Genomic DNA, 11,832 nt, shown 5'->3' with positions numbered 1-11,832 from the left:
ACCATTTTCCTTTTACATATTTTCGTGCAAGAATCATGAAAATGTATAAAAGGAAAATGGTTTATGATAATATGTGATGGCAACATGACTTTCACGCAAAACCTAACACTTGTTTCCAAGCTGAAGCTACAATGAATCAAGCCTAATAAATTTTTTTAAGTTATTTAAATTTACGAGTATTATTTTTTTCATTCAATTCTTATTTAAATTATTTTTTAGTTGAATTAAATTTAATCAAACATATTTTTTTGAATTTTTATTCAATTTTAGATATAATTATTTGTGATATCAATTTACAATTTAAACGATTTTTCAACCATATATATATATATATATATTATATTTCTCATGTGTACGTGAAACTTATAATGTTATTTAATAAATTAAATAGTATCTAAGGTATACAATATATTTATAACATTAATTTTTTTAAAACCAATTATAAAGATAAAGTATTGATGTGAGTATCGGAGGAGTCAAAAAATTAATAATAAATAATATATAAAGAGTTAAATATTAAAGAAAACAAAAATAAATATTAAATTAAAAAGAGAAAAAATATTGTCAAATAAAAATTAAAATTACGAATATTTTCTACATTGGTAGAAGAACATGTGGTTTGAATTCAATCAATAAAACTTAAAACAAGGAAGAAATTAGAAAAAAATAAAGAAAGAGAGACAAAATCACAAAACAATCAAATTATTTAGTTAAAGAAAAAAAATATAATTTTAATATTAAGTTTTTTAATTATTCAAAATTTATAAATTCAAATTTAAATTAAACCCAATTTTTTTAATAAATTTAAATAATTCAAACTGTTTAAAATTGAAAAGAATATTTTTTTAAATCAAATCAATTTTTGTTCACCTTCATGAAGTTTAGATGCATATATCAATTTACTAAACACGAACAAGATTACTTTACTAAAAGGACCAAAATATAATCTTCCACTTAGTGCAGGACTTCTGTAGTACTTTTACCCGCTTTCTTGTAAGACGTTGAGAAGAGAAATCTTTAAGCTTCAGTAGTCATAACATAGCTGGGGATAGAGAGAAATTGAAGGGGGAAAATCCAAGAAGGTAAAGAATGCTGCAACTTCAATTCTTATCTTCTCCTCCAGTCTCTGCCCAAACTTTAAATTTCAATACTATCTCCAACCCCAAACTTTCCTCTTCTTTCTCTTCTCTCAAGTCCCTTCAAAATCACGCCTTTAAATTTAATACCCTGTCTTTTACCTCCAAACCCTCCAAGTTTTCTCTCAAATGCCGTCAATCTGAATTCTTCGACAAGAAACAGAAGTTTAATAACTCTTCGTCTACTTCACCTCCTCCATTCTCAGGTTTTAAGAAAACAATGTGTTTAAAGCGTTTTTAGTGGTTTTCCCCCCAAGTGTTTAAAGTGTTTTATTTCACCGCAGGGTCCCTGCCTAGGTATTACGTGGGTCATTCGATTTACAAAGGGAAAGCTGCTCTTACTGTGGAACCTAGGGCCCCTGAGTTTGTGCCTTTAGATGTATGCTTCATTCGAAGTTTCTCTTTCTTAGGTTATTTTAAAATTTTTGTCACTGTAGTTATAGTTGGAAATGGTGTTCCTTTGTTTTGTACAGTCAGGGGCATTTAAAATATCCAGGGGTGGGTTTGTACTGCTACAGTTTGCACCTGCAGCTGGTGTTAGACAATATGATTGGGGCAGGAAGCAGGTGATCTTTCGCTAAATTAGCTTTCAGTTTAATTGTTTTTGATAAATTAACTTGGACATTTTAGATAACGGTGTTTCCAATCTCTGGAGAAATGCATGGTTCACATGCTAGGATGGAGCAAATGGTTTTTTTGTCCCAAATCTTGTTTATAACACTTTAAAGATTTGAATGTCTGGAAAATCATGATTTTGGTTTCCACATTCAGATGTATACTGTAAATCAAATGCCAAATCCTTGTGGTAAATACATACAAGAGAAATGATATGCAACCATTGATGATTTACTTCTCTCCAGGTGTTCTCGTTATCCGTTACAGAAATTGGAACTTTGATTAGCCTCGGCACGAAGGAATCATGTGAATTTTTTCATGACCCTTTTAAAGGGAAAAGGTACAATCCTCCTCCTCCCCTCCCCCCACCTGCAAACACCCCTCTCTATATTGAATGCTAAAGTTGGTAATTGAACTGTTCCTGACTGTTGGTGCATGCTCTTGCGCGTATTGTTTTGTCCAGTTGGAAAGTAGGGGGAATGTTGGTGTATGAATTGGAACTGAGTTGGTTTTAACCAATCTGTCATGTGTTAGTTAGGCTGTTGAGTGTTAGTTAAAGATGGTTATGAGCAGTTAAGCTTCTTGGGTTGTTCTAGTTAATTGTATAAATACATCTCTTCATGATTGAGAGAAAAACATGATGAAGAAAATGAAGTTTTCCTTTCTCCCTTGATCTTGTTTCTTTTACGTTGTTTATCGTTCTTCAGAACGACATTATAACATGGTATCAGTCGCCAAATCCTGGAGTCTTTTCTTCGCTGCTCGCTGCTTACTGTGTTTCGCCTCTCTTCACGATGCCTGAAGTCAGTTCCTTCGCCGTGACAGTTAGGTGCTGAAGGTGGCTGTGCGTCTTGAAGGTCAGGTACAAAGATCATTCTTGTTTCTTGATTAGTGTGTTTGCTCAACTGTTTTTCATGGCGTCCTCTCCGGTTAGTTTGAGTGTTCAACATATTCCTAAGCATGACATTATTAAATTGTCTGAAAGCACTTACCTCTTGTGGAAGCATCAAGTGATGTTGATCATTGATGGATACGGTCTGTTGAGATATATGTCTACTGACATTTCTGCTCCTAGTGAGTTTGTCACGAATGATTCAGGGCAAGAAGAAGAGAACCCAGCTTTTGTGGTATATAGGCAGCAAGACAAACTCTTGGCATCTTGGCTCCTAACCACTGTGAGTACAGAAGTTCTTCCTCATCTCACTGGTCTCACGACAACTCTTGCTATTTGGAGTGCTATCTCACGTCTCTTTGGTGCAAGGTCTAGTGCAAAGATATCAACCCTCAGACATAGCCTTCACTCGCAAAGGAAGGCTGGCTCAACAGTAAATGAATATCTGGCAAAAGTTAAGTCTATTTGTGACATGTTATATGCAGCAGGAAGCTTAGTGACTGAACAAGAACATGTCAGTGTTCTTTTGGCTGGTTTGTCCATGGAATTTGAGTCTGTAATCGCTATAGCCTCTCGTGATTCTTTGTCATTGGATGTCCTAACTGAGATGCTTCTTGACTGTGAAGCTCGACAGAAGCTTTTCTTGTATGAAAGTGCTTCAGTTAATATGGCAGTTAGTTCTAGTGATAAAGATGAGTTGAAGTCAACTAGTAGTTTTGAACCTCAGTCACAGCCGAATTCACAAAGATTGCAACAAAGTGACAATTCTCGAGAAAGAGGTCATGGTCGTTTCAATGGTTCTAATTGACCTCAATGTCAACTATGTGGAAAGTTTGGCCACACAGTACAGAAGTGTTATCATAGGTTTGATCGAGATTATTCTGGAATGCCTGATTCTACTGCATCGACCACTGAAGGATGGAGACAGTCGCGTGCTTTCTCGGGTGATAAACAACAATCTGCTGTTAGCATGCAAGCTTATAATCACTTGGTGAATCCTGGTTTTACCCAGACTCCTATGTTCCTCTGTCATCCAGGTGTTAACTCAGTCTCTCCTGGCATACAATCGTTTGGTTCAGTGCCATACTATCAAAATGGGTACTTATTCACTCCTCAGGTTGCGTGTCCAGTGTCAGTGCCCCATATGAATGTAGCCTCGAGTGATTCATTGTTTGGCTCTACTGCTGGAAAGAACCCTTTTGGTTCCTCGGTCTCATCTTCACCAGCTGTCTTTGTTTCCACAATACCTTCAGTTAGTGCCTCGACCAACCCAATTGGTGCTGTCTGGTACCCAGATACAGGAGCTACACATCACGTTACCAATGATTTGTCTGTCTTCAACTCTGGTACGGTTTATACAGGTAATAACACTCTACTCATGGGTAATGGCGAAGGTGTTAAGATCGCACATGTAGGACAGTCTTGTCTGGCCAGTAACTCGAAGTCTTTGTTTCTACAAAATATGCTTCATGTGCCAAACATAAAGAAGAATCTTCTATCTGTTTCTCAATTTACTCGTGACAATAAGGTTTTTATCGAGTTTCACCCTTTTGACTGCTTTGTGAAGGACATACAGACTCAGGAGATTCTGTTGAAAGGGAGGCTCACGCATGATGGGTTGTATCAGTTGCTGCCATGCACTGTGAAGGACTCGAGCTGGCAGTTGAACAATGTGTCTAAAGCATCGAATTCAATAGACTTGTGGCACAAACGCCTCGGCCACTCCTCGATGGCTTCTGTTCGAGCAGTAATGAAGACTTGTAATATCAGCTTTAGTGAAAATAAGTTGTCTCATGTATGTACAGCATGTTTACAAAGCAAGGCTCATAAATTGCCGTTTTGTAATTCCGTTACTGAATACAAGGAACCGTTTCAGTTAATTGTTTCAGATGTTTGGGGTCCAGCACCTGTTGTTTCTACTGATGGTTATTTGTATTATGTATCGTTCATAGACGTGCACAGTAGGCACACTTGGGTCTATCTACTAAAAAGGAAATCTGAAGTTATGCAATGCTTCTTAAATTTCTACAAGATGGTAGAGGTCCAGTTTGGTTTCAAAATCAAATCTGTTCAGACTGATGGAGGAGGAGCGTATCAAGCTCTCAAAGGCTGGTTCCTTGCTAATGGTGTACAACAACGGATTTCCTGCCCAAGTATGTCTGAACAAAATGGGAAAGCCAAAAGGAAACACAGGCATATCGTTGAAATGGGATTAGCACTGCTAGCTGAGGCTGAACTTCCCTTAAATTTCTGGAGTCATGCGTTTGTCTCGGCGGTTTATTTAATAAATCGCTTACCAACTGAAGTCTTAGGTGGCAAGTCTCCTTTTGAAATTCTCTATAAGCAGACTCCTGATTATTCCATGCTAAGGATTTTTGGGTGTGTCTGCTTTCCTTTTCTAAGGCCATTCAACCAGCATAAGTTGGACTTCAGGTCCAAGCGGTGCACGTTCCTTGGTTATAGTCCTCTACATAAAGGATACAAATGTTTAGATGATAATGGGAGAGTCTTCATTTCCAGACATGTTGTGTTTGATGAAGGAGTCTTCCCTTATGCTGATAAGAAAGGAGGAGGTCGATCAGATTCTGGCATTGTTACCTCGACTGTTACCTCGACTAATTTTCTGCCTGTAGTTCAGTCTTCTGAAGAGTTACACAGTGTTCAACCTAGAAGGTGTGTGGAGGTTGTGCCTGATCCAGTGCATAGCCATAATTGTGACTCTGACTTGCGCCTGCCTGGCACGTCGCATGCAACCGATACTGATAATGAGTTGTGTGTTCCAACCACTTTGAATGATGATAATGATGCGGTTATAAATGAGTCAATTCCTAGTGCTGTCACATGTGCAGAATCTCAGGCTGAGGTTGAACAGTCCAATGCTCACCCCATGGTGACTCGAAGCAAAAATGGGATTAGGAAGCCCAATGTTTTTCAGGTGGCTTGCTTAGATAGAGAACCGAGGACTATTCGAGAAGCCATGAGGAGTCCTGAGTGGAGAGCTGCTGCTCAAACGGAATTTGATGCACTGGTGAAGAACAACACCTGGACTCTTGTTCCTCTCCCGAGTGGAAGGAAAGCAGTGAACTGAAAGTGGATCTTTAATGTCAAACGAAATGCTGATGGATCCATAGCGAGGTACAAAGCTCGACTTGTAGCTAAGGGTTTTTTGCAACAGCCAGGTATCGATTATCATGAAGTCTTCAGTCCTGTGGTCAAGCCAGTAACAGTTCGGGTTGTGATTTCACTTGCACTGGCTAAGGGGTGGCAGTTAAGGCAAGTCGATATAAACAGCGCCTTCCTCAATGGAGTTCTAACTGAGGAGGTATATATGGCACAACCACCTGGCTATGAAGAAGGTGATGGAAGCTTGGTTTGCAAGCTTAACAAAGCCATTTATGGGCTAAAGCAGGCGCCTCGAGCGTGGTTTGAGAGGTTAAAGCAGTTTTTAGTGACTCAGAACTTTGTGTTAGCAAAATCTAATGCTTCACTGTTTGTTAGGGAAACTACTAACAACATCATGTATCTACAAGTGTATGTAGATGATATCATCATCACGGGTAGCTGTGAGGAAGAAGTGCAAGGTATGATTGACGATCTTAATAAGCAGTCTGCGCTAAAGGATCTTGGGGTATTGAGTTTTTTTCTGGGAATTGAAGTGTGTCGAGAAGCTGATGAGATTATCTTGAGTCAACAGAAGTATATACGTGATTTGTTGTTTAAAAGTGGGCTGGAAGATGCTAAGGGTCTTCCTACTCCAATGGTCACTAATTGCAAGCTGGAGGTTGACACTGGAATACCAATTGAAGATGCAACTCATTATAGAAGTATTGTCGGTGCTTTGCAGTACATCGTTGTCACGCGACCAGACATTGCCTTTGCTGTGAATAAGGTCTGTCAGTTCATGCAAGCACCGTGTGATGATCATCTTCAGGCAGTGAAACGGATATTGAGATATTTGCAAGCTACTGCTGATTTTGGTCTTCGCTTTTCAGCTCCATCACGGTTGTCTTTAACAGGTTTTGCCGATGCGAACTGGGGGTCAGATGCAGATAGACGATCGACCCCCGGTTATTGTATCTATTTTGGTGACAATTTGGTTTCCTGGAGCTCTCGTAAACAGCAGGTAGTCGCACGGTCTACGGCAGAGGCTGAGTATCGCAGTGTTGTCGGTTCATGGGAAACCTGTCTTGTGGTGTGATAATTCCAGTGCCGTAGCTGTCTGTGCAAATCCAATCTTGCATTCCAAGTTCAAACATGTTGAACTTGACCTGTTTTTTGTTAGGGAAATGGTAGTTGTTGGCAAGCTATCTGTTCAGGAGGTACCTGCTTTTGAACAGGTTGCTGATGTTCTAACCAAGCCGTTGTCTGCTCCAGCGTTCCTTAAACATAGGCAACGATTGCTTATCTCACAAATTCAAGGCAAATTTGTGGCCTCAACGGTTGAGGAGTGTAATGAGTGAGCTTTTGGTGTTCTTAGTGATGTGAGAGTTTGTTGTAGGGGGAATGTTGGTGCATGCTCTTGCGCGTATTGTTTTGTCCAGTTGGAAAGTAGGGGGAATGTTGGTGTATGAATTGGAACTGAGTTGGTTTTAACCAATCTGTCATGTGTTAGTTAGGCTGTTGAGTGTTAGTTAAAGATGGTTATGAGCAGTTAAGCTTCTTGGGTTGTTCTAGTTAATTGTATAAAATACATCTCTTCATGATTGAGAGAAAAACATGATGAAGAAAATGAAGTTTTCCTTTCTCCCTTGATCTTGTTTCTTTTACGTTGTTTATCGTTCTTCAGAACGACATTATAACACTGACAACTGCTTAAATATTTTGTATCCCCTGTCCATATCAGCTTTGCGATTTCTCATATGTTCATGTGCTACATGAAAAGTAGATGCTTATCGAGGATCAATGATACCATAAGACAAGCCATGGATATTATTTTTCCAATAGAAAAATTTTCTGCAATAGGGGGAGCAATGTTCCTATATGAAGGATACCATGTTTGTCTGTGGACCATTGCCTTAAGTAAGTTGAAGTCTAGAAATTCTTCTAATGCATTATTTCTATTAATCGTGGAAAGGAATAAACTTTTTGGTGGAAGAAGCTACTACCATAGTTGTTGGTAACTGTTAATAATATGCCTGTAAAGATTGAGTTACTTTCTGTACTTATCGACATCAAATTCAGTTTAGATTATTTTTGTAGTGAAATATATTTTTGCAGTGGGCTGTCATGTGTAAATGTTGCAGAAAAGGCACGTTTGCTCTTAATTGAGATGAATTCTAATGACATTGTATTAACTTTCAGTGATGAGGGGAAGGTTAGGAAGGTCTTGAAGGTGGAGCCACTCCCTGATGGGTCTGGTCACTTTTTTAACCTTGGTAATGCTCACTTCACATGAATCCTTTCCAGGAATTAAAGTTCTTTAATACATCACATGTAGATCCTTTCCAGTTTTAGGTTTGATGCATTTATCACTCTAGCCTTGGGATATGTCTCATTGTACTGTAATGTCAATGATGTGCTAGAGGAATTTGTGTCCATGCTGTTGTTGGTGGATCAAACCCACTTTGATATATCTTCTAACCGGAACTCACTGAATGGGAAAGATTAACATATATTTACGCATACCAACACCCTTTTTTCCCTCTTTTTCCATTTCATGCTCTTTGTGATTATAATCAATCTGTGACAGATTGAGGCCTAACATTTTAATGGCTTTTGTTGAAGGTGTTCAAAACAAACTTCTAAACATGGACGAAAGCATTTATATTCCTGTCACGCAAGCAGAGTTCACTGTCCTCAAATCAGCATTCAGCGTATGATACACTTCTCTCTATTTTTCATCTTTCTTAATTTTTTATCAATGGTGTTAGGATGTATGATGACATACTTTTAATTCATAAGATGTATAGCTGCGAGTAAATGCTATCTTGGATCGAATCTTCTTTTTTCTCGGGCAAATTTTGTTCAACAAATACTACTTGCACGGCAGCATACATAAATTCTTAAGGGTTGACATGTTTGAATGAGAACTGTTTGGAAATGGCATCCCACACCCCAAACTTGGCTTTCCCCTTAATATTTCTTTTACAAGTGAATAAGTTGTTAGTGTCATGACTGTTTTCTAACTTGCTTTGAACAACATATTTTTTTCTCTGCAGTATATTTTGCCATATCTTTTAGGATGGCATGCCTTCGCGAATTCAACGAAACTGGATGAATCAAGTCGTGTGAATAATGTCAATCCTAGATACGGAGGAGACTACGAATGGAGTAGTTAGTTGGAAAATTTGTCATAGGATGACCTTTCTAATTTACCTAGTGTTTTCCCAAAATGTTCTAAACTGTATCTAGCTTCGAGTTGGATTGTGCTTTAAATTGTTGCTAGCGATTCAACTTAGTTTCGAGTGATTGTTAATTTATATCTTAAATTATGTTTCCTTCCAATGGAGCCAAGTTAAAGTTCATGGTGAAGGTTGGATATGCCTCCCACCTCACATCATAATCAATGGAATCAATGTCGGACGTGTTCATTGCAAACTAGTATTACAATGCTGACGAACATTTTCAAGAAATACATGCTGCAAATTACATTTTATACTCTAAGATAATCAAACTAGCTGAAGAAATGTCGCAAACTGAAATGTAGGCTTTACCCACAAAATTTATATTCTCAGATTAGTTATTTTGCCCATAGCAGAAAGAAGTTGATTATATTGTTCATAGGCATATCAGCATATGTAATATCTCTTAATTGCCACACAGCAAAATGTTGACTGTGAACAGGATGCCATCAGTTCCTAGCTGAAATGCTTCTGCAAAATATCAAAATCCCAGTAATCAGAACGCATCAAATGTCCATAGGTTCTTAAGATCTCATGCATCACTTTCCTTATTGAAGCTTATACCTAGGGGTGCACAAAAAATTCGAATATCCGAATATCCGAAAAAAATATCCGAAACCGGTTTTGGGAAAAACCGGTTTTTTTTTAACCGGATCGGATTTTTTTAAACCGGTTATTTTAATCGGTTTGGAGAAAAAAACCCAGACCGGTTTTTTAACCGGATAAAAAACCGATTTGAAAAAAACCGGTTAAAAAACCGTTTTTTATCCGAAAAAAAAACCCGGTCTGGGTTTAAAAAACTAGCCGTTAATATAGCCGTTTGTGACCGTTTTTGACCGTTTTTTTCTTTAAAAAATTACTATTTTACCATCCTAAACATGTATAAATAGGTTGGGGATGTATTTGGTTGATTACAACTTTCTCAAATCTTATTACACAACACTTAAACATCTCTCAAATCTTAGTTTTGTAATTTTTTATTCATCATGAGTAACACTGCTGAATCTTCCGTCGGGGGAAACCTTGAAGTCGTGAGAGTGATCGAACACACTCGAAACAAAGATATTTGGGATCACTACGATTTATGTGAGATGTCAAATGGCTCGAGGAGGGCGCGTTGTAAACTTTGTCTAAAGTTTCTTGCATCGGAAGGAAACACAACGTTGAAGAACCATTTGACAAAATCATGCAAGGCACTTCGCTCAAGATCGGATCCTAGTCAATCGAATCTTACACCGCAAGGTGGTGTTTTTGTTTACGACAACGATAAATTACGAGAAGCATTTACAAAGTTCGTTATTACAAAAGCATTGCCGTTCGACCACTTTGATGATGAAGATTTCACGACAACAATTCAACAACTAATGCAACCACGTTATACTCAAGTAAGTCGTACTACCCTTAGAAGAGATGCTATAAAAATGTGGCGTACGGCGAGGGAAAAAATGATTTTAGGATTCCAAGAACACCGTTATGGTGTGTCGCTTACATGTGACGTTTGGAGTTCCCCTCATAATACCGGAAATTCTTTTTTAGCCGTTACGTCACATTGGTTAGATCAAGATAATTGGCAAATGATGAAAAGAACAATCGCGTTTGAATTATTCGGTGAGCCGCATACCGGTGCTAATTTATTTACACTTTTAAAACGGGTAATTTGTCTTTATAAATTAGAAAATAAAGTTTTTTCTATATCCTTTGATAATGCATCGAATAATACAAACGCGGTTCCAAGATTGAAAATATTACTTTCACCGATTTTAGACGGTGCGTTTTTTCATACCCGTTGCGTTGCACACATAATTAATTTATCCGTGCAAGCCGGTTTGGAGGTTATTGAGCCAATTAGATTAGAATTTAAAACAATGATAAAATCGATTCTTTGTAACAACAACAAAAGACTAAATGATTATAAACGATTTTGTAAGTCTGTTAATAAAAAGCTTTGGGTCCTAATTTGGATTGTCCAACTCGTTGGAACTCAACTTGGATGATGATGCATACTGCCTTAAGGCAAAGGGAAACATTGCAAACATTTCACGATCGGCTTTTCGAGAGGGGTCATGTCACAGACATTTATCCGGATTCGAGTTGGGAAACTATAGCCAAAATAACTGATTTGCTTGAGGTTTTTAAAAATGCAACAACTTTTTTATCCGGTGTTTATTACCCTACTAGCCCGTTGGTTCTTAATCAAATATTTTTGTTGGCTACCCGACTAAATGACTTTGAATTTGAAACCGAAGTTTTTCAAGAAATTGGCTTTGCAATGAAGGAAAAACTTTTAAAATATTTTAAGGAGATTCCCCCCATTTTTACTTGTGCCGCCGCTTTAAACCCAACGTTAAATGTTGGTGGGGTTGAAACACTAATTGAACAAATTGCGTTTGCTTTTAATCTAACCGATGATGAACCCAACTTTGTCCAAAACCAAATAAATTATTTTAACAAATGTTTTCGAGACATGTTTGCAATTTATTTAACTAAATACGGATCAAGTAGTGTAATACACGATCAAATGAGAATGAATGCGGAATCATCTAGTAGACGTCCAAGTAACATAAATTTGAATCTTTTTAACACTCTTGTAAATTCTCAATCCAAACGATCACGTACTACCACCCCAAGTAGCGAGTTGGGAAATTACATGTCATGCGATTTTCTATCAAAAATGACATTTGAAGAGTTTGAAAGTTTGGATATTTTGGCTTGGTGGAAAGAAAAGGAAGCACAATTTCCGATTCTAGCCGCCATGGCCCGTGATTTACTAACCGTCCAAGCTTCTACGGTAGCTTCGGAATCCGCTTTTTCTGTTAGTGGCAGGGTTATATCACAACGGAGATCAAGA

The 11,832-nt window shown here is 37.9% G+C and overlaps 1 protein-coding gene across 1 annotated transcript; it reads left to right on the top strand.

Moving 5' to 3' along the window:
- Positions 1-1,047: 1,047 nt before the first annotated feature.
- LOC120175298 (single-stranded DNA-binding protein WHY1, chloroplastic-like) lies at positions 1,048-8,952 on the top strand. The gene is made up of 7 exons (XM_039181958.1): positions 1,048-1,342; positions 1,421-1,515; positions 1,610-1,702; positions 1,997-2,091; positions 7,945-8,018; positions 8,368-8,456; positions 8,802-8,952. Exons 1-7 carry the CDS (start codon positions 1,090-1,092, stop codon positions 8,919-8,921), a joined length of 819 nt encoding a protein of 272 aa, XP_039037889.1. The 5' UTR covers positions 1,048-1,089; the 3' UTR covers positions 8,922-8,952.
- Positions 8,953-11,832: the final 2,880 nt, after the last annotated feature.

This window comes from Hibiscus syriacus, unplaced genomic scaffold, assembly GCF_006381635.1.
Source record: "Hibiscus syriacus cultivar Baekdansim isolate YM2019G1 unplaced genomic scaffold, ASM638163v2 tig00003151_pilon, whole genome shotgun sequence".
Lineage (NCBI taxonomy): Eukaryota > Viridiplantae > Streptophyta > Magnoliopsida > Malvales > Malvaceae > Hibiscus > Hibiscus syriacus.
This window is presented reverse-complemented; position numbering and strand designations above follow the sequence as displayed.